At 37.8% G+C, this 21642-nt stretch overlaps 3 protein-coding genes across 3 annotated transcripts; 2 read left to right on the forward strand and 1 right to left on the reverse strand.

The window, feature by feature from the left end:
* Window positions 1-2409: 2409 nt before the first annotated feature.
* On the forward strand, window positions 2410-3866 carry LOC137956646 (protein REGULATOR OF FATTY ACID COMPOSITION 3, chloroplastic-like; the record flags this gene model as incomplete). The annotated part of the gene is made up of 4 exons (XM_068804213.1): window positions 2410-2536; window positions 2645-2701; window positions 2838-2915; window positions 3131-3866. Coding segments are annotated over 4 exons (642 nt in total), but the record flags the coding sequence as incomplete, so codon positions are not given.
* Window positions 3867-4730: 864 nt separating this feature from the next.
* Window positions 4731-10944, reverse strand: LOC137955578 (importin subunit alpha-4). Its single transcript, XM_068802585.1, has 10 exons — window positions 10591-10944; window positions 9471-9567; window positions 9252-9343; window positions 9023-9154; window positions 8746-8931; window positions 8492-8655; window positions 7616-7694; window positions 6079-6207; window positions 5713-5840; window positions 4731-5327 (listed from the first exon to the last, which is right to left on the reverse strand). The coding sequence occupies exons 1-10, from the start codon at window positions 10804-10806 to the stop codon at window positions 4943-4945; spliced, it is 1608 nt and encodes a 535-aa protein (XP_068658686.1). The 5' UTR covers window positions 10807-10944; the 3' UTR covers window positions 4731-4942.
* Window positions 10945-14339: 3395 nt separating this feature from the next.
* Window positions 14340-21593, forward strand: LOC137957178 (protein REDUCED WALL ACETYLATION 2-like). Its single transcript, XM_068804915.1, has 16 exons — window positions 14340-14685; window positions 16349-16440; window positions 16983-17123; window positions 17224-17280; window positions 17363-17435; window positions 17647-17805; window positions 18704-18853; window positions 18942-19197; window positions 19328-19449; window positions 19590-19676; window positions 19771-19859; window positions 19952-20014; window positions 20151-20207; window positions 20536-20632; window positions 20720-20878; window positions 21058-21593. The coding sequence occupies exons 1-16, from the start codon at window positions 14653-14655 to the stop codon at window positions 21061-21063; spliced, it is 1641 nt and encodes a 546-aa protein (XP_068661016.1). The 5' UTR covers window positions 14340-14652; the 3' UTR covers window positions 21064-21593.
* The last annotated feature ends 49 nt before the right edge of the window (window positions 21594-21642 follow it).

The raw sequence follows: 21642 nt of genomic DNA on the forward strand, positions 1-21642 counted from the left end.
CTTAGGAGTATGTTTGTAAAGATAGAGAGTGCAATAAGAAGTGTTAGGCTAATTATCTTTACTCAAGCTTTCTGTAGAGAGAAAAATTACACCATTTCCACTAAGCTATTTACTGTTTTAATTCGGATTGGCTACTGGGGCCTAATGTAATTCGAAGGAGCTTCGAATGAACATCAATTGCTTCAATTTTGATATAGTTTGTCACGAGGAGTTTATGATATCATAACAAAAACCATTTTGGACTCAAACACTGAATTGAGATAGGTATCTCTGCAACTTTTTTACGTATTTTTGTGCAAAATATGAAGAAAAAGTTTCATCAAGCACAAATAGAATTAACTGGTTGAATTGGGTTTAACGTAAGACGTGGTCGAGAGTGGAGGGGGTGGGATTCCCTTGATAGGCAAGGCAGAGAGGCCCCTCTCCCCTAGTTGTCCTAGAGAGCATCCAATTCTAGGGTCCAAATAGAAGGGAGGGAAGGAGAGATATTCTCACTTCGCCATCCTTCCTCATATTTCTTATTGTTTTTAATCTTAATTTTTTTATTTATTAAAATAAATGATAATTATCCGATTAATCGGATAATATTAAGGGTATAATAATAATTTGACCGATTAATCTGATAATGTTTCGTACGACGGTACGAGTGACATTTCCGGCGTAAAAGTGAAGATACTTTTTAATCCAGCTTATCTCTTAGCTACTAATTAACATGCTCTAGAGACGAAAGACATTCACCATGGTGGTCCTCATGATTGCTCCCTCTCCGAAGCTCTTTTCCTGGAAAAAAACTTGAAATTCATTCGGAGGCGGACGATTGTAACAAAGAAAAACAATTCCTGTTTGATTGCCAATCATTGGTCGGCTTCATTTTCGACACAGAAGGTCTCACTCGATGTGGGGAGAAGAAAGTTGATCGTTGCGGCAGCGAAGAAGAAGAAGGTGGATTCCCATAGTTTCGTTGCAAAACCGGATGAAGTCACTGGCCCATTTCCTGAAGGTGTTTTGCTGAAGAAGGTAATTCTTGGAAATTCTTTTTTTTTTCCCGGAGGGGTTTCTTTTTGTGGCTTGATGGTATTATGAGAAATAGCAGTTAGTTTGGTTGTTTTTGCTTCGTTTAGTCAGAATTCTGGTGGTAGAAACCCATGTGCTCCTGTCTGATTAATTGAATTTTGTGATAATATGATGAAGATAATAATTTGCAACGGGATTCTGCAAGTATGCTGCTTCCTTTAGTTTTTCTCTTTCTGCCAGACAGCTTTATGGTACGATCGATGTTCTTGCATTGAGTGTTCCGGTAGCATGACGAGTTACTTAGCTGGAAGCTTGCTGGGTTAGTAGGTTCTGGGAGAAGAGGCTACATTTTCAGATTCCTTAGTTTCCATTTTCCAGCACTGAAGTCTCTGAAGAAGCTTTTTGAAAATGATTTTGGTTTTGATTTTCTTCTTATGACACTATAAGACTCTGGAAGTGTTCTAAAAATCTAAGTTTTGATCATTTGAAATATTTTTTTGGAAGATATAAATGGGTCTTTCTATCTTATATTGTTACTTAAATGGCTCCTATATTGAGGATTTGAAATTGCTCCTGTTTGAGTGTTGGAGTTAGTATGAGTGGTAGCTCATGAAGTAGTATTTGTTTGGCTAGTTTGAGTTCAATTTTTGGTTTTCTTACTGAGAATCATCTTTGGTTGATTTCTGTGTTTCCTTTTCTCTAGATGAAGGAACAAGTCTTTCAGACTCCTAATTAATTTTTCTGGTTTATTTACAACTTAACTTTCTGTATTTTTTTATTATAATGGCTGTGTATAAGCTCGTGTATTGAAATTAGGCTGATTCTTTCTCTTAGGACCAAAATTGGAGCTGCCTGATATTTGCTTGTTCGTAGATTTACATTAGAATGTCAATTTTGAGACGAGAATTGGTAATCATGTTTTGGGTGGTATGTGAAGTTTGTCTTGGATTGTTGTCTCTTGATGTTGTGGTTGGGTTTCTACTGTCTATTTTCAGAGGGACGTTTAGGAAGATGGTAGTGTTCTACCCTATCAAATGCCTAGCCAATACAACTCAAAAGACTTGTCTGTTAAGTATGGAAAGCCAAGTACCTAACCCATCAGTGGACCAAGGGTGGACGGAACCTAACCCAGGTGGACCGGAACCACCTAGCTCTGACACCCACCGTTCCCGTTCCCTACCGCTTCCGTCGGGATTCGAACGCGGAACGTGGTGCCCAACTCTGATACCATGTCAAAATCCTAGCCAATACAACCCAAAAGACCGGTCTGTTAGTTGCGGAAAGCAGAGACTCTTAACAAGAGTGGACGGAACCACTCTGATAGCCACCGTTCCCGGGTTCTAACCGTTGCACTCCGGGATTCGAAAGCGGAATGTGGGCACCTATCTCTGATACCATGTTAAACGCCTAGCCAATATAACCCAACAGACTGGTCTGTTAAGTGCGGAAAGCCAAGTACCTAACCCAGGTGGACCGGAACCACCTAGCTCTGACATACCCGAGTTCACCGATGCTGAGGAAGGTTAGTTTTCTCATTTATCTCTTCTCTGCTATGTTTCGTATTCATAAGATGTTGCTTCTGGATCTTGATATTCTTTGTCAAATTACTGAAATATTTGCTTCTTGGCAGAAAAGCTTTTTGAGTTCCTTAACCTTCAGCTGGAGAAGGACTTGAGTGTTGAACAAAGTAAGCTATTTCATTGGTATGTCACTTTATTTCCACATTTCCACTTATTTGTGTTCTGTAAATGCCTGCTTTATGTTTCCAGCATAACTGCAAGAAATAAACCTTACTGTAGAAGTTTGGTTTCTCTCATCTGCAGTTCGTCACTATGAAGTGGTGTATTTAATTCATGAAGATTGCTTGGAGGAGGTCCCCCGTGTAATATCAAAAGTGGAAGGTAGTTCTTTCAAACCTTGTCTTTGTCTTTTTACTCATGTATTAATTTCACATAATTTCGGAGATTATTTTTCATTAGTTTTTTAAACAATGGTTTGTCAACAACCATTGTAGTTCCTGAAATAAATCTTTCCAAAGCACTTTTCCTTTTTTCTATTAATTTTGATGTCATTATGCAACTATTTCAGATTTGTTAAAAAACCTCTTTTTTTCCAGATTTTCTTAAAGAGAAAAAGGGGGAAATATGGAGATTAAACAACTGGGGCCTTCGGAAGCTGGCGTACAAAATAAAGAAAGCAAACTATGCCAACTATGTTTTAATGAATTTTGAGATTGAAGCCAAATGGATTAATGATTTCAAGAGCATGTTAGACAAAGATGAGAGGGTCATTAGGCATTTAGTAATAAAGCGTGATGAAGCAATTACAGAAGATTGCCCACCACCTCCAGAATTTCACACATTGCGAGCTAATAGTATGGAAGAATGTGATGATGATGCTGATGGGTTTGATGAGGAGGAGGATGCAGAGGACAGGGATGAGTTGGATATGGTCGGCTATGATGAAAATGATGCGAATGACGGAATTGTTTATTGATGCTTCTGAGGATGAAGAGGATACTAGAAGAAGTTCAAATGGTTCAAGAAAAAAAAACTCTTCAAACTGGAATTGCTAGGTAGTTTCTATTGGCAGTTTCAATTAGTTGTTTTATTGGAGCTTTTAGTGGGATAACAGTGATACTTTCATACAATCATTTTTGAAGTATCTCTTGGCTTTACTGAAGAAACCAGCTCTTCTGGTATTTTGTGAATTTGAAAACTGAATATTCCTGTTTCCTTAAACAAGTGGAGATACTGATTTGCTCAGCGCTCATACTTTGCTGTAAAAATTTTACGATTAAGATGTTACACTGATGAGGCTGGCTACAGTTGTTGTTAAAAACTCCTGCTCATTGTACTTCTTCCATTCCTTCACGAGGATGGAGAACATTTTTTCCTAGAACATGAGTTTTGTATATTTGATTGAGATCAGTGATTAAAACAAAACCAAGCCAAGATTATGGCGGGTGAAGCTAGTCATCTTATGAAGCAAGCTCTCCTGAATTCACCATCAAATGTACACAAAAATGCTTTTGGGGTCTCCTTTGCCTTCTTTTGCCAGACTGTCCACTAGCAGTTGCATCTTCCAATTTGCCTTTCTTTCAGAAGCTATCAATAAGAATACCGTAGCTTGTAACATCTGCAGGGCATCTATTTCTCTTCATTTGGTCCTACTGAAATAGCTGTAAATAGAAGCCTGTTCAAGCATAGACCATGTAAATGTGTTATATGAAATGACACTGGGCTTGACTCCCTCCTCGAATATATCATTCCAGATTTGAAGAGATTCATCAGTTCTTCCTTCAATGAGAAATCCTTTCACCGAGGAAGCAAAGGTGAGGAGATTTGGTTTAGAACCTCTTACAAGCGTCTGTGGCACAAGAGCAAGAGACATCTTAACATCCCAAAATTCACATAGAGCATTGGACTCCTCTATTTTCCATTTCTGACACCATCAGGAGGGCTCAAACACCTTCAAAACACATTAGGTTCTATTCCATCTTTTTTTTCATGGTTAAATTCTCATTTTCCTTTCTTTTCTTTTCTTTTCTTTTTTCCATGGGATTCCAAACAAACCCTAAATCTTTTACTTATTCGTGCTATCAAAACCGACCGACTGAACTCAACCACTTGAACTCATCTTAAAGCGTTACATAATGGGAAACATCTGGTACAACTTCATTGTATTGAGGAACAATGAATATGAGACTCTTCCAATGACAAATGGTAAACTTCTGCTCTAAAGCTTTCAAGAATTCAATCGGATGTCGAATATCAGTACCAGAAAAAATAGTTCACTCCATCTCACATCCTCAGATACACAAGAGAACCAAGGAAAAAGATCCAAAAAAAAGAAAATAAAGGAGAGACTCAGCTAAAGAGACGATAACACAGTAGCAATTTGATGAAAAATTAAACCCATATCAGATTCAAACGAACTTAAAGCCTCCAGAGGGAAGATTCGGTGTGTTAGCTCCAAATTCAAAGCCATTAGCACGTACACTATCTTCACCCTCTTGGAGATTTTCTTCGTCTTCGTCATCCTCAACCCAGTACCTCTCCAAGATCTTCACAGCCTTTTCATATATGTCGTTGTTATCATGGCTCTGCAGATTCTCAATTTTATCCAAGCCATCACAATCAGCTATCATTTGCGCATAGGCATTAACTCCACCACTGTTGCCCAATTCTTTATCAGATTCACCAACCTTGAGAATGTTCTCAAGGCCCTCAAGACACACTGTCACAATTCTTGGATCAGGGCAGGGTAGAAGATCGCACAATGGCTTTACACATCCTTGACTTACTAAATAGCTGTAACAACAACAATCACAGAGTCACTGTTAAAACCATAAATGGTACCATACCAAATAATAAAACAAAATATTATTTGTGATAACTACAAGTGGCACGCAAAATGAACACTTTTAAGACCACACAGGCAGAATTAATTTGCCCACAGCTTTGACATTCCAGAAGCAGCCCCAATGGGCAAATGATGGACTTCATGTGCAAGTTCAAATACGAGACTCGAATGATAAGGCTGAATCACAAGGTCCCTGAGCCCAAACAGTTGCAACTGGAATATCCAAATCGTGAGTCTGGCTGAGCCACACCTTGCCACTCAATCTTCTCAGTAACTGAATCTTACATTTGCCAAAACAAAATGAACTTAAACAAGTAAAGAAATGAAGCATACTGAATGTGTTCATTTGAACCCCCAGAGGTAGCATTTGAGATTGCCCAAGCAGCCTCTTTCTTGATATCAAATTCTGCTTGTTGAAGGAGGTCTACCAATGGAGCAATGATGCCCGCATCAATAACAGTCTGTTATATTATGGTAATGCAGAGAAAAAAATTAACAAAGTCAGAAAATAGTAATGCTTAAATTGAACATTTTACAAAAGAGTTCATGACTGACATGGATCTCTCTAATTTTTTTGAATGTTAATTACACAAACACTACACCCATTCCCCTGGTGAGACAGTCGCAAAACCTCAAACTAGAAACCCCCTCAAACTTAAACCCACGTACACCGATACAGATCTACTGAATACTAATTACCTGTATCTGGCCTCTGTTTCCAGCAGTGATGTTGGAGATTGTCCAACATGCTTCTTTCTTGATGCTCTTTTTGTGAGGTTGTGAGAGTAGGCCATAAAGACATGGTAACACCCTGTTGTCAATCATGTACTGGAAAGAAACTCAATTGGTTAATCTATTGAGTGGAACGTCATCCTCAGACATTTGAATAACAATAATACAGATTGGACTAAAAAAATTCTGAGATGCATTACAATTGTTAGGAAGCAGTTAAAAGTAAGTCTTACAACTTCACCCTCACAATTTGTAGTCATCACTCCGAAGATGGAATTGGAATGCAATTACAGTTTTAAAAGGAGAGGATTATAAGAGCAAATCAATGAGTACATTGAACATGTTAGCCTATTTTTTACAACCAAAAAGAACACATACCATATAAAGTCATTAAACCCAAAAGTCATAATAGCTAGAGAGGCCCTAAGCAAAAGAGATTCCAACTCAATTTTTCCCAGGAAAATGTTTTGGCGAAGCAAAATATGCCCAAGCACAACCACAAGCAACTAGCATAAACTAATTTCAAAACAAAAATTTCAAACTGAACCAACATTTATCTTCAAAGCATAATGAGTTTCAAAACTGCAAACAGCAAATTTAAGGTCTTCTTTACCCCCGCATAAACCTGCAACATGCACCTTTGCTGGTAACCTTTCTAATTGGTATCCCAAATGAGATTTTAAGTTACATAGCCATTTCAAAAAAAAAAAAGTTACATAGCCATGCATTTTCTCCCCAATTTTAGTAGCATTGAATCCCAATTGTACAACTTCATTCTTCTAATAGATGGCATGAACAATCTCTCAAAGTCCTCTTTCCTTGCCAACAAAAAAAAAAACAATCTTAGCCCGTTGAGCCAGAATCACTTCTGATGAATGCTCCAAAGAACTACAGTCAGCACAACTTTTAATCTGATCAGCTAAATTCATTAACCAAAACATTCTTAAAGCATTTCACAAAATTAAGGAGATGAAGAAAGGACATCCCGATCATTTAAAAAAAAAAAGCAAAGACATTCCGAGCAGAATTAGATGATGCTATTATTTCGTGGTAATACCATAGGAATGTTTAGTTTTCAAAATCATTCTGTTACAACCACACTACCCTCTTGGTCTAATCTTGTTAAGGACCTACATAATTGGATAATGTAGCAGCTACTGCTCTATAACTAATATCCATTTAAGCACTTCTTCTTCAGCCTATTCAAGTTAATATGATTATTGGTTACCTTATACTAAAAAATATTGCACAAGGTTGCTGGCAAAATAAGAAAGTATTTGTCGTTGTGACCTCTAAAATGTATACACTAATTCATTTAAGAAAGAAAAGCAAACACAATGAAAAAAGTCATCTATAAACTTGGGGCACTGAAACCATAAAATTGTCAAAAGGACAGCCGGCTACGTACTAAGACTTTATCTTGTTATGGTAAATGAGCAGAAAATAGATTTTAGCCATATTGGATTAGCAAAAATGCAATCCCATTGTCAATCACAGGACATACCTGAGTTTGTTCATCATCACCAGTTACAATGTTCCCAACAGTCCTAAGTGCAGGTATAAGAACAGTTGAAGATGGTAGACTGGAAGAGAGAAAAAGCACCATCAGCAACTTTACTCATTTCTACTATGCTTCCAAAAAATTAAATAAAGAAATGAAAGATAGAAACTCCTTAAAACAAAGACAAACATACCATTTTTTGACAAACTGACTAAGCAAGGATTTGAAATGTTCTTTGCTAAATGCCCATTTCTACTTCATTATTTAGGTTAAAGAAAATAATTTTGTAATAAACATGAAAAAAGGAAAAGAGAGAGAGAGAGAGAGAGCGAGAGAGATACTTTAAGACCAGAAGTTACATGCTATGTAGATATGATCAACTAGTCATCATTTGCTTTATGAGACACGCCATTAAAAACATAGTGTGAAGGCTGGGGTCCTAGATTGGAAAGCCTCAAAGAAGGCCAAATGATCAATAGAGCCAGTAAATGATAGAGCAGGATGGAGGAGAATCCACATACCTCACTCTAACATTGTCTTGGATGAAGTTATGATGATCAGTTCCAAACATGTATAATGAGGAAATTTCTAACTCTAGTATTACTATCAGATTTTGCTGAAGATACAAAAAGATTCATGTCGAAAGACAAGTATTGAGTTTTTTTGTAAACTTTTGAGCAGTGTCATATAACCCTGAAACTGTTTAACTATTATAGCACCAGAATCTCACAGAAAATCAACAATTCTTGCATCACAACTTTTGGAATTTTAGCCCCATAGTGAGTAGTCTTTGGATTCTGAAACTTATATTCACAAGCACGGACGATAATACATGTAATTGAATGATAAGTTATGAAGAATTTAAAATTAGCACCATACAGCAGAAGGTCTACAAGCTTTTGGCAAACGCCTGCCTCAATCACTGCCTGGATTTTGTCATTTGTGCCATCAGAGAGATAGGAAAGTGCCCAACAAGCGTCTGTTAGAACTTCTTCATCAGTGGAGTGAATAAGATGTTGAAGAACTGACAAGGCAGGCTTTATCTGTTGCATCCAACAAAGAAATACAGTTCAATTTACTAATTCATGCCAATTAAAGTAAAAAGGGAGAAGATGCTCTTTTGATCTTCATACCTGTTCAAATGGTGCAGGTGGCTTGCCACGACAAAAATTAGATAAAGTCCACGTAGCATTCCTCAGCATGGACAATTTTGAGTGTTGATTCAATTGAGCCAGTAAAGGCATGAGGGCACCATGACTAAGAACGAGATCTCTACAGCTTGGTGAATCACCGGCAACATTTCCAAGGGCCCAAACAGCCTATTGTATAGATGTCTTTATTAGAATTCTGAGAATTAGTTGAATCTTAAAGATTGAAAGCAAACAGAAGGTAGGACAAAAGAAAACATACCTGCTCCCTGACATCATCACTTGATGAACTAAGAAGTTGGACAAATAGTGGGACAGCCCCATGTTCAATAACAACCCGGGTATGTTCTGATGTACCAGAAGCAATATTGGTCAGAGCCCATGCTGCCTCAAACTGCACAAAACAGTTATTTTTTAGACAAGGGACTGGATATTACTAGACATCTGATGGGCTTATGGATTTGATCAAACAAAGAAATCAGCAAAGTCACCTGTAGCTGTGGCAGATCAGGTCTTGAAAGAAATTCCACAAACCGGGGAACAACACCTGTGGTGATGACCTCTTCTATTGGAGGGCTTCGCTCTGCCCAAATTGCAAGCAAAAAGATCATATATCGAGTTAGTAGGAGAATGCTCAAATTCTACTAATTAATCTAATGGTAACAACAAAAATGATAAATAAAAGGACGTAAATACCATTGTTCTACTACCTATAGAGAGTAGCTTCCTAAACTGGGTAGTTGCCTCCAACTGCAATGCTGGATTGTCTGATCGTAATCCTTCAACCATAGCAGATAGGCTTTCCAACTGTAAGAAGTTGACAATTCACATTAAATTAATATTTAAACTAAATTTCAGCTATTTGAGACAACCATGTTAAGAAAAAATGCTTTTGTCCTGTTTAGCACAATGACATGCAAAAAGACAATTGTCTCCCTTTAGTTCATAGTCAAACACAACTCAAATAGACACGGCTAGGCTTCTTCATCTTCCCCAGTCACTACTAGGTTTCTATATCTCTCACTAGAAAGAATATACATCTACAAAGACCCTTATTTTCAGTGTTCATTACGTTACAAGGTTTGACTGTCTTAGTGATGACCTATTTTTCTCCCGACATGGCTGATGATACTTGTTCATAACATGCGGTGAAGTGTTTCAAGAAAAAAATCATGATGCACATATGAAGGCTAGGCTAGAAATTTTCTTTGTCATGAACAAACAATGGAAAAGAAAAAATTCTTGAGTAACAAACATGGTAACCAATTTTCATCTAGCGAGCTAGCTCATAGAATTCACCCTGGAGATAACACCAATCAGCCTCTGACTCGTGTACTTAGTGTGTTACCGAGGGTGCTCTTAATACCTCTCTCCAAGGAAATATTGGAAAGAACAGACCACATGTATGCCTTATTGTTTACCTTTTTGGAAATAGACATAGCCATCTCCAAACTCATTTTCCAACAACAACGGAAAAGCGGAAACCATAAGCAGTAAAAAAGAATTATAAAACAGCAGTAAAACCAAACGCGTAGAACAGGAAGATATGACATATTGGACGCCCGTTGGTCGAATGAAATTGAACGATAATTATATCGAAGTGACCATCATTCATATTTTCAAAAATAAATACAAACCAGAGCCCCAAAACTGGATTTATGAAATAAAAATCTTAAACCCACCGAAGAGAAACCAAGAATGCCAGGCGGAATCCACTCCAGTTCGACCAGAATCAACAACGGAAATATAGTAACTCATCATAGTTCGTTGAGATACACAATAAAACGTTAATATGGCAAAGAAGAATGAAAAAATGACAAAGACATTTACCTTTTTTTCGATAGTTGAAGGTGTTTGTGATGCTTCCACTGGCTGTTGAGATTGCAGGAGCAGTTCGCGTCGCTTCTTGAGAAGATTGTCTTCTCGCTTATTTTTCCTAATTTCCACCAGATTATCTTCTCGCCTTCGACGAGCTTCGTCCGCATCAACCCCCGTTTTGTACGACTTTTTGCGGACTTCCGCGCGAGAATTAGGCCGAAGAGACATTATCACCCCTGCTCTTCTTCAGAAGGCTATCTCTTCCTTCAAACTCAACGTATTCGCAGAAATGCCTGGCAAGGAGGAGGCGAGACTGCGCGTGCGCGGTTCCACTCTTCAGAGTTAAGAGGGGAAAAGAGGAGCAATGATTGAGCGAGCGCTAAATCGAAGGCGAAAAGAACACGGGCTGCTCCCCTCGCCCGAGCATTTCCATTTGCTCGTTTATGTAAAATTTACTCATATGCCCTCAACCTTTTCTGTTTTTCTAAATTATAGTAAGAGTGCTGACCCAGAGGTGAGCGTGGTCGGGTTCGGTCGGGCTTTTGAAAACCCATTCCCATCTATAGACCGAAGTTGTAACCCTTTTTTTAATCTTAAGTCAAAGTTCACAAGGTAAAATAATAAATTTAAATTTTATAAAACCTATAATATTTTGCTGTAATAATAAAAATAATATTTAAATTAACCTCTAAAATAAATAAAACATATTTAAAATTTTAATATATTTTATTTTTAAAATACACTATATATGTAAGTTCAATGGAGTCGGGTCGAGTGAACGGTATCTAATCTGATCCGGTTCGAGGAACTTGGTTTAAATTCACGTCCCCGTCTCCTATCCGAAACTAGGCTCGGGCTTGAGACCCGATTAATAATCCGGACCTCCATATATATCAATGATACATCTAATTCGGACTGGATTATTTCAATGGACCCGTAATCAAAGAAAGGGATTGACGTCTCGGAGAAGAGTCGGGTCTAGGCAAATGTAGACAGATCCGAATTCCGAAATTCGACGAAGTGGGTCCGACCCACATTCCCGACGTTCATTTGCGTCTTTTATAAGCCCTTGAAAGTGAGTACAAAAAGGGTCGGCGGGTTGCGGGCCCTTACCGAGCACCGTGCCACATCCACAAGGTCTTATCGTTCAATAAAGAATTAATAAAATGATTAAGAAGCACTTTCCTGTAGTCACAGTCGGCGTGACAGTGATTGGTTTAATGCAAAAGATCTTGTCTCGTTCAGTCCTTTACAGTGTTTTTGCCAGTCAAAGATACGTGAAATCCAGACGTCTTCAATGGTTTATTCCTCCGTCCAGTCCAACGGTTTCCCTTTCGACAAAATTTTTATTCAAATTTTCTTACGTTTATGTTAATTAAAAATAATTTTTACTTAATATTTTGCATTTGACGCCTCGAAGAATTCTTGACCGTAAAGACCTCTAATTTTAGTTTATTTTAAAAAACTCCTATCCAAATAAGGTTTTTTTCCTTTTTTTTAATTATTTTACCTCGTCCAAATCGAAAGATCCTTTTTGCACATATATTACTAGTTACAGTTCAATCGTTAACGAAAATAATTCAGAAAAATGATAGATGAGGAGATAAACAGCAAATAAGGTGAGTTGAAACTCTTCGAATCAAAGTCCGTTTCACAGTTAGGAGTCTTTGATCTAGCTTACTTGCAGCTGCATTTCCTCGTAACCTCGAAGAAGCAGATCCAAAAACAGTTAATACGCCACCATAGATCAATCGCGAAGTAGCAACAACTCTTTTCCACGTGGTTACTCAGCTGTCTCCGCTTGAATAAGTAGTAGATCGCAGACGTCTCGATGCAGCAAAGCAGGAGAAGACGACAGTTGACAGTCGACAATCGACACCTCCGGGAGGGAGAGGTTTCAGCCTTCAAGGACGACTCCGGAGGATCTCTGTCAGTGGCCGTTATCTCTCTTTATTTTTTCTCAAAAAATTCTTCGTTTGCTTTTGCTCCGTCGACCGGCGACAGCCGACAGAGACTCCGGAGGATTTCTGTCGGTGGCTGTTTCTCAATTAAACTAAAGAAGAGAAAATTACGTAATAATTTTAGGGTTCGGTGAAGGATGACGGGAGTCGCGACTCTTGCAAGTGTGACTGCTGTATTTATTGGCTGATACAGGAGTTAATAAAAGGCATTTTCTATGTACATATTACAAGGTACAAATTTATTTTTCGAAAAGCTAAGGGTTTGAAACTTTGAATTTTGACCAATTTATTAATTATTTATGGTCTCTTGACAAACTTTTATTGGGACAAAAGGAGAAAATAAAGGCTTTAAAGAATGGTATTACAACTCGCCTCGGAGACCCCACTTAAGAGTGTTTTTCGATAGTGAGTCGGTTTTTAGGGTTTAGGGTTGACTCGCCCAATCTGCATGCTGAGTTGCTCATAAACTTTTTACAAAGTGACTCGACTAGAAAAAAAATTAAAAACTATATAAAACCAACAAAATAAAAAATATTTATTATGATAAATAATACGCTATATATAAATAAATAAATATTATAATTATTTTTTACACAAACTTAGATCAAAATCTCAAAACAACGTCTGAAACTAAAAATCAAAATTTAACCGTAAAAAATTCACATAATCACCACTTAATTAAAGGGGTTACCTAAGTTATACAATTGATATGCTAAACTTAAAAAATTAATTTGCCTATGTTTAGTGTTAAAGACATTTAGGTGGAAAATTTACCTCCAGGACCTGAAGGATGGAAGACAATGGAGGATGACAGGAGCAAAGCGGATGACAGCGGAGCAAGACGTCCCGGATCAAGTCGCATGCAACCAGGTGACATCGGCCGAGGAGATTCGCCACAAACCCAAGGGTAAAACCTGAATTCCCACAAAAAACACCCTCTCGAAAGGGAAGAAAAGAGGAAAGATGACGGAGGAGAGGGGATTGTGGCGGGAAATAGTAGAATCTGGTGTTGGAATATTTGTTTGTATCAACCGGGCCAGTTCTTGTATAAGGTCCGTGGGGTTGCTTTCCTAACAAGTTCGAGCTTTTGCTTTTTAGCGCACTGGTTTCAACATGGTATCAGAGAAGGTTAGTCCCGAGTTTGAATCCCGCTCCCATCGAATTTGTCTTGAGTTTTTCTAGAAATTTGTCCCAAGTTTTTCTGGTGAATTTGTCCACGGGTTTCCCCCGTGTGGGGGAGTGTTGAAATATTTGTTTGTATCGACCGGGCCAATCCTTTTATAAGATCCGTGGATTTGCTTTCCTAAAAGGTTCGAACTTTTTAGCATACTGGTTTTAACATGGTATCAGAGCAAGATAGTCCCGAGTTCGAATCCTGCTCCCACTGAATTTGTCCCGGGTTTTTCCGGTAAACTTGTCTACGGGGGAGTATTGGAATATTTGTTTGTATCAACCGGGTCAGTCCTTGACAGAAAAACCTTAATTGCTGGTTTTTCAACCTCCCGGCGTCCTACCGGCGTCAAGTCGGGTATGAGAACCGTGACTCACTCTGGCTCTGGTTCCTGATTCGATCCCAACTCTCGTTGGGCGATTCCCCCCCGGAACCTACTTGCGTACCCTGAAATCCGGGTCGACTCGAAGTCGATCCAGCGAGTCGCAAAACCATGCTTTAAAGCGCTTGCGCCGCAGCCAAGCTTCCTATCTCTGTCTCAAATAACGGTTTTCAACAAGACAATTTATTGTTGATAATTTTGAGTTTTTGGCTGTTCTGCGACTCTTAGATTAGTAAATGATAATAAACGTACTTGTAACAGAGGGTGCGGCAGCGAGAGAGAGAGAGAGAGAGACAGATCTCCTGCCGTGGTTTGTATAACTGTTTCCTTGTGTCACTCTTGCTTGACGCATCTATCCTCTTCTTGTCGTCCGGCACTTCTCCATCCCGCATTGCGAACTCAGGGTTGTAATTGTTGCAGCGCCCGTCGTCGGTCGGGGAGCATTTGCACTGGAGCTTTTACTAGATCTGCTTCGGTAATCGGCGTACAATTGACATGTGCGTCTGTTTGTAGAGATCTGCTTCGGAAGCTCCTGTCTCGAATTGTTGCATTGGTCGAAAATGGTGCTCTCTGGACCTCTGACTCCTGGTCAGGTATGCCGAGTTGACAAAACACCGGATCTATGTTTGTTTGGATTTCCTCTTTTTTTTTTCCTTAGTGTCATGCACAGATCCGAAATACCGTAGCAATAATTGTTATTGTGGAGGTCGAGTTCGCGACTAGTTTTATCGAGTGTATTGGGACTCTCGATTGAAAATGCTGTGGGTACCTAGTTCCTGCCAGTGTTAGAGACAGGGGGTGCTGCTCCTAATAGTCACAGTTTTTATTTGAAAGTGTAAATGAACTAGCTGTAATTTTAGAGATCTTGATTTGCCCGGCCAAAGATTGGCTTGCTTGAAGTAGTATTTTCTTTTCTTTAACTCATGAGATAGAATTTTACTAGAAGACGAGGAAATGATTGATCGTATGTTCGTAGCTTACCAAAACAGAGACATGAGAAGAACTGATAATAGATAAGAAGCAAAAACAAGGAAAAAATCAAAGTAAAAATTGACAGGTTCACATTTTAGAATATTGTTATTACCACATCGTTGGTGGAACACAGATGTTGATGATAATGTATTTAACCAAAATTAAAGGCTTAAGCTAAGTGTTGTTCAACAGTGTCTAGACTGAGCCTCGCTTTTATTCATCATCTTTGATGTTTAGTGAATTTTATCATTCAAAACCAAACAATGAATGTCCTATGGGGGTGGCATTGGCTCCTATGCCATTGCTGGTAGTGGCTGTAGTGGTTGCATGTCATTCTTTGGAAGATGGTGTAGCTCTTGAATTATTTTCACATCTGGAAGTTCTGTAAAACAGACCTGTAGTCCTTGCTCCCTCAGCAACATGCATACTCATTGAACCAAATTTTATAATACTGTTTGCATGAGTATTCCTTGTTTTTGCGGAACCAGTTGAATGATTTTCGAGAAATTAAATAAATTTATAGTTTTATCTTCAACCAACTTCAAACTACTCCTTTGGCCTTTTTTTTTTTTTGGGTTCTTGTTGTTTCATCCACACTAATGAATCCTTTTAGCTGCTCAAATGACAATGAACAGCCAGGGATTGAGAAAGGAAAAACCTATTCCTAAATATTGTCTTGTGGCTGAGAATGTGATAGACATGAATTGATGTTCCGTAGATTGTCTATCAAGCATGTCAAATTGTTTATGATCGGCCCAGATTTTCATGCTATAATTCGAATTTCCAAAGATCTTTGTATTATTTTTAAATTGTAATTTGTGTTCTCATGGATTAGATACATCTTTTGGTATTTATTCCTTTTTTTTTACAATCATTTGATACCTTTTTGGAATAAAATTACTTCTATATTTTGGGTTACCGGTATTATCCATGTTATGAAATACTCTAGGGTTGCCCAATGCTGCTTCATTAGGTATCCAACTTGGTATGGAAGCCACTAGGTATCCAACTTCTATATTAGTGATCAGGCGAATGAGGATTAGAATTTGATTGTCTTCGCAACTGCCAGTTCTTTATCATCAGCAACCACTAATTAAAATGAATGTTAGATGCAAGTTCTGAATTTGATGATTTAATTCATGACTGAGATATAGCACTCTATGTGATTTTTTCAACACACCCACACACAGCACGATTAATTGGTGCATATGTTTAATCATTCCTCTTAGTGAGATATATCAACCTTTCCACTCTGGCAGCATAATCTCTGCATTCTGTGTGCAGGTATCTTTTTTCCTTGGAGTTATCCCAATTCTTGTAGGTTGGTTGTATTCAGAACTGTTGGAGTACAAGAAAAATTCAATTGCTTCCAAAGCGTGAGTTGTAATCTATCAAAAATCTTGTTTATTCTTTATCATATAAAGTCACCAAGTCCATCACTAAGAAGAGCAAGTCATCAGAATCACTTACATGCTTAATATGAATTCTGACTGGCGATTTGGTATGAAACTCTTCTTTTTTAATTTTGGAAATGTTCACTTCTACTATCTTCTCCTTGTAACTTTAATTGGCTTCAATCTCTGTCTTATCCATCTCTTTGATGGTGTATTTTCTTGTCCTAGTTTCCACTGGATGATGGAACTCATAACTAGTCCTTTTTCAGATGGATTTATCGTATTTAGCCATGCATTAAAACTAGTGTGATATCAATTTTATCTATACTACATCTTTTCTCCAAGAAACAGATAGTTCTTTCATTAATAATAACATCAAAAGTACATAATAGTTGGTTTTCAAACTGTAAATATATCTTTTATGGATTTTTTTTTTGTTTAATTGATTTTTGATAGTCATGTGCACTGGCTGTCATTATTTTCTGCTGTCCTGCAACATTTGACTCAATGAATTACTTCTCTAGTGGTAGGCATTCAGATATCAATTTGGTTGAGTTGGGCAAGGAAGTAGTTGCAGAAGAAGATCGAGCTGTTTTATTGGATGGAGGTCTCAAACCTGCTTCTCCCAAAGTTCATACCTCATCTGCAATGTCAAATACCCTCAGGTTTGCTGTATAACCAGTAAACATTTTACAAATGATTTTGAATCTCACAGAATTTCATCTGAACTAATTTTATCTTATTATATTTCATTGTGTGGCTTAGATTTCTTATGATGGAAGAGTCCTTCTTGCTTGAAAATCGTCTTTTATTGAGGGCCATGTAAGTTGAGACATCTTTGGAATCCAAATTACAAATATTCAAGAGAATTATTCTACCATCTGATTAGATTGCTGGCCTCCAGATCTGAAATTGGACTTCTTCTTGCCTACTTCTACATATGTGATCGGACAAACCTCTTTGGAGAGTCTAAAAAGGTGCTCGTTCTCTCTTATCATTTCAGAGGTTACCTTCAAAATCTTTTGTTCAACTTGTTTTAAAAAGGAAAAAAAATTGAAAATGGCACTTGAGTACCGAATTATTAGTGAAGCATATCTTTTGGCCCTTGGAACCAGGATCTTTTTGTCGGTGATATAATTTCTGCTTATTGCTTCCGTGTTTCTCTTGACCGTCATTTTTGTGGTGCAGAACTACAACCGAGATCTTTTCTTATTCCTATACTTCCTTCTCATAATAGTGTCAGCTATTACTTCCTTCAAGATCCACCATGATAAGTCCGCATTCACAGGCAAATCGATTCTTTATCTTAATAGACATCAGACGGAGGAATGGAAAGGTTGGATGCAGGTTTGTCCCCACATATAAATTTTAAGCACCTACTATATCCACTTTCTAAATGAAAAAAAATAAAAAATCTTTTAGATTGTTAAATATAATTTAGAAGGGTAGTTTGGATATTTCATATAGTTGGTTATATCTGGGAGAGTACCAGTAACTTCAGGAAGTCTGTAATTGTATAGTCCAATTTTCATGACTTTTGGACATGTTTCTATGAAGATATAAGGCGTACTTGTATAAGGGGTAAAGAAGTCTTTTCTTCTCAACTCACTTAAGTTAATAAAGAGAGATAGGGGCCTGTTGCTTTTCTCCAAATCCTGAGCTTACCTCTCACTCTCAATTCTCTTTTCCTTAATATTTTACATAGATATTGCACTTCAAGAAATTCTTATTTGAGTTCAGAGCTTTGCTGTAATCTCATTTTGAGTGTTGCAAGTTCCATATATTATTCTTACTAACATAGATTAGGACTTGTGAGGTGCTTGATTCAGGCAAACCGAGTTTATGCAAATTAATTTGCAATGTCAATGGTGAACTTTGTAGTGTGATTATTGATTTTGGTGCCATGTTGCATCTGATATGAATTGTTCAGTGTGTCTCTGACTCGTCAGGGCACCATTTAAGGTCTTCGTTTCATTTTCTTTTTTTTTTTCTTTTTTTTTTAGTTTTGCTCATTGGGAATTAGGTTATCCTTGTCTTTATAATTTAATGGTGGACGGGCCTTTGGTTCAGTGGCTATATGAGGGGTTTTTAGTGAGGTCTTGGATTCAAGTCTCCACAATAAGGGGTAAAATGTTAAAAAATAAAATAAAAGAGAATCTTTTTTCTGCCTGTTTTCTACAGAATCTATATTCCTTGTTGATATAGTTTTCTGGAAGACATCTCTCTTTTACCTGTACATTTTCAGGTACTATTCTTGATGTACCACTACTTCGCTGCCTCAGAAATTTATAATGCAATTCGTGTATTCATTGCTGCTTATGTGTGGATGACTGGATTTGGTAACTTCTCCTATTATTATGTTAAGAAAGATTTCAGCCTTGCACGGTTTGCTCAGGTGGACTCTCTCTCTCTCTCTCTCGCTCTCTCTCTATCGTTCTTTCTCTCTCTCTCTGTATTTTAATAACATTATTTCATCTGAACAGATGATGTGGCGGCTTAATTTTTTTGTGGCATTTTGCTGTATTGTTCTTAACAACAACTACATGCTCTACTACATCTGCCCAATGCATACTCTCTTTACATTAATGGTCTATGGTGCACTGGGAATTTTCAACAAATACAATGAGATAGGATCAGCTATTGCTGCAAAAATTGTTGCTTGCTTTCTTGTGGTCATTTTGATGTGGGAAATCCCAGGAGTTTTTGAGTTTATGTGGAGTCCATTTACATTTCTTCTTGGTAAGTTATTTGCACCCTTGCTTTTTCTTTTGGTTGTTGTGTTGCTGTTAACAACTCACTCTTTGCTTGATACACATGGTTGTTTGCTGCTGTTAACAACTCACTCTTTGCCTGATACTTATGGTTGTAGGTTACAGAGACCCAGATCCCTCAAAGCAAGGGTACCCCCTTCTCCACGAATGGCATTTTCGCTCAGGACTTGATCGCTACATATGGATCATTGGGATGATATATGCGTACTATCACCCTACTGTAAGATCTAATGATCTCATATTGGTGTAGATTTTCTCCCTTTGCTTAATGAGGCATTTGCTATGTCATTCAGATGAATCATTAACCCTTTTATTCTCTTTTAGTCCTCAAATGCTAATTTGGCTTTGCTGCTAATATAGGTCGAGAGATGGATGGAAAAACTAGAAGAAAGTGAATCAAAGTTTAGAATAACCATAAAGACAACTATTGTGGCAATTTCACTAGTAGTAAGCTGGCAACATTTTCACATCTATTTCATTTTTTCCATGTATTTAAGATATTGTTCTGTTATCTGTTGAACACTTTCTTATGCAATTTCAGACGGGCTACTTGTGGTACGAATACATATACAAGCTGGACAAGATTACATATAACAAATTCCATCCTTACACATCTTGGATCCCTATCACGTAAGCTTTTCCTTTTTCGAAATATCTTTGGTGACATTAGACTATGCTGGATGGGTTAATGATGGTTTATTATTGTTTTTTACATGGTTCAGTGTCTACATTTGCTTGCGAAATTCCACTCAATACTTTCGAAGCTTTTCTTTGACACTTTTTGCGTAAGTTATTACTCAGTCCAATCCTTCTAATTTCATTACAGAATGATTGTAGCCGAAGGGGTTGCAATAACTCCATTTTTGGCAATTGGATGGAGTTGTTGAATAAATAGTAAAATATTTAGGTCATTTTCTACAGATGGCTTGGCAAAGTAACCCTGGAGACCTACATCTCTCAGATCCACATCTGGCTAAGGTAATACGGATTTCATGGTTTAACTATATGTTCCTTTCCTTCTTGATATTTCATGTTTAGCAAAAAGTTAGTCCACGGTTCAGGAGTAGATTACTGCAAGCTATTAGGTGGAAATAAGTGGTTGGCTCAGAATTTGGTTCATTTTACAGGTTTTTTTTACCATGGATTGATTTGCATTTCTTATAAATTTTCGATTTTGGACCTAAAAGCTAGTACTGTGGCACCGTCACCTGCTTGATGCCAACAAACTTTTGGTCTAGGCAATATCATCTTGCTTAACTGAAATTCTTTACTGAGAGGAAATCTGATCCGTCACTAACTTATGCAGATCGGGAGTGCCTGATGGACAACCCAAGTTGTTGCTGTCGCTCATCCCCAACTACCCCATGTTGAACTTTATGCTCACAACTTCCATATATACTGCGGTCTGTCACTTGTAAAATTGGATATCTCAGAAGAATTCCTTAACGAGGAAATGTCTCTTACTTGTTTTCATCTGTGTCATTTGGCAGATCTCCTATAGAGTCTTTGAGCTGACAAACACCTTAAAAACTGCATTTGTACCAAGTAAAGACAACAGACGTCTTGTTCACAACTTGATCACTGCTGCTGCCATCTCAATCATTCTATACTCCTTGTCCTTTGTTTTCCTTCAAATTCCCCGGCTGACGGTATGCTTAATTTCCTAGCTACACAAATTGAGTTGGGTATAAATGTACAAGCATTAGACTCTTATCACCTGTTTATAGCTAACACATAAAAGTAGATGTTTTTGATTCATGACATCTTTAGTGCAGTTGCTTACCATGACTATCTTGCTTGGTGATTCCATTTTGATATATTTGCGCAGGCATGAATATTGATGATATCAAACTGCAAATTTCCACCGATTTTGTGGATTACCCTGCCAATTAGGCCATTGGATTTTATCCGAATACAACGGTGAAAACACAGCAGAAGAAAATACGTTGGATCAGTATATGTGAAAGGTATGTGAAGCGGTTTTCCAACATAGCAAGGTGTTACATCAGTATCAGTTACATTGCGCAATGTAAGCTCTATTGCAACTTGTTCAGGTTTTTTAATTTCTTCCCTATTCTTGTAATTTGAGCCAATCCGCCTTAAGGATGCATAGTGCTTGAGATGTAGACATGTATGTAGTCGGACAAAAATGTACGTGAACTTTTAGTTACATGTAGATCTGAGATGCCAGTCCATAGACTTTCAAGGCATCTCCTGTAACAACGGGTCTGGAGGTCTTGTGGAAAATTATGTGTCTTTGGCAGGTGTATTCCTTTCTAAAATGTGGTAAGTGTCGATCAGGTGTATTCTTTTCCCTTGCTGGGGACCGAGAGGCCGAAGGCCATTAATTGTCTTGATAACAGAGCTAACTGCATCGCCGGCCAAAAGAAAAACATTTACCTTAACACCTCCT

Source organism: Aristolochia californica, unplaced genomic scaffold, assembly GCF_029961685.1.
Source record: "Aristolochia californica isolate CCGP_79_NKW_82.1479 unplaced genomic scaffold, dmAriCali1.0.hap1 SCAF_2, whole genome shotgun sequence".
Lineage (NCBI taxonomy): Eukaryota > Viridiplantae > Streptophyta > Magnoliopsida > Piperales > Aristolochiaceae > Aristolochia > Aristolochia californica.

Coding starts and splice junctions, on each gene's coding strand:
- LOC137955578 (XM_068802585.1), bottom strand. CDS start 10,806: ATGTCTCTTCGGCCTAATTCTCGCGCGGAAGTCCGCAAAAAGTCGTAC. Junction 6,208..7,615: donor GTGATGATGAACAAACTCAG/GTATGTCCTGTG, acceptor GTTTCTTTCCAG/TACATGATTGACAACAGGGT. Junction 5,328..5,712: donor GGTTCAAATGAACACATTCA/GTATGCTTCATT, acceptor TTGTTGTTACAG/CTATTTAGTAAGTCAAGGAT.
- LOC137957178 (XM_068804915.1), top strand. CDS start 14,653: ATGGTGCTCTCTGGACCTCTGACTCCTGGTCAG. Junction 20,015..20,150: donor TTTTCTTTGACACTTTTTGC/GTAAGTTATTAC, acceptor CATTTTCTACAG/ATGGCTTGGCAAAGTAACCC. Junction 20,633..20,719: donor CAACTTCCATATATACTGCG/GTCTGTCACTTG, acceptor GTCATTTGGCAG/ATCTCCTATAGAGTCTTTGA.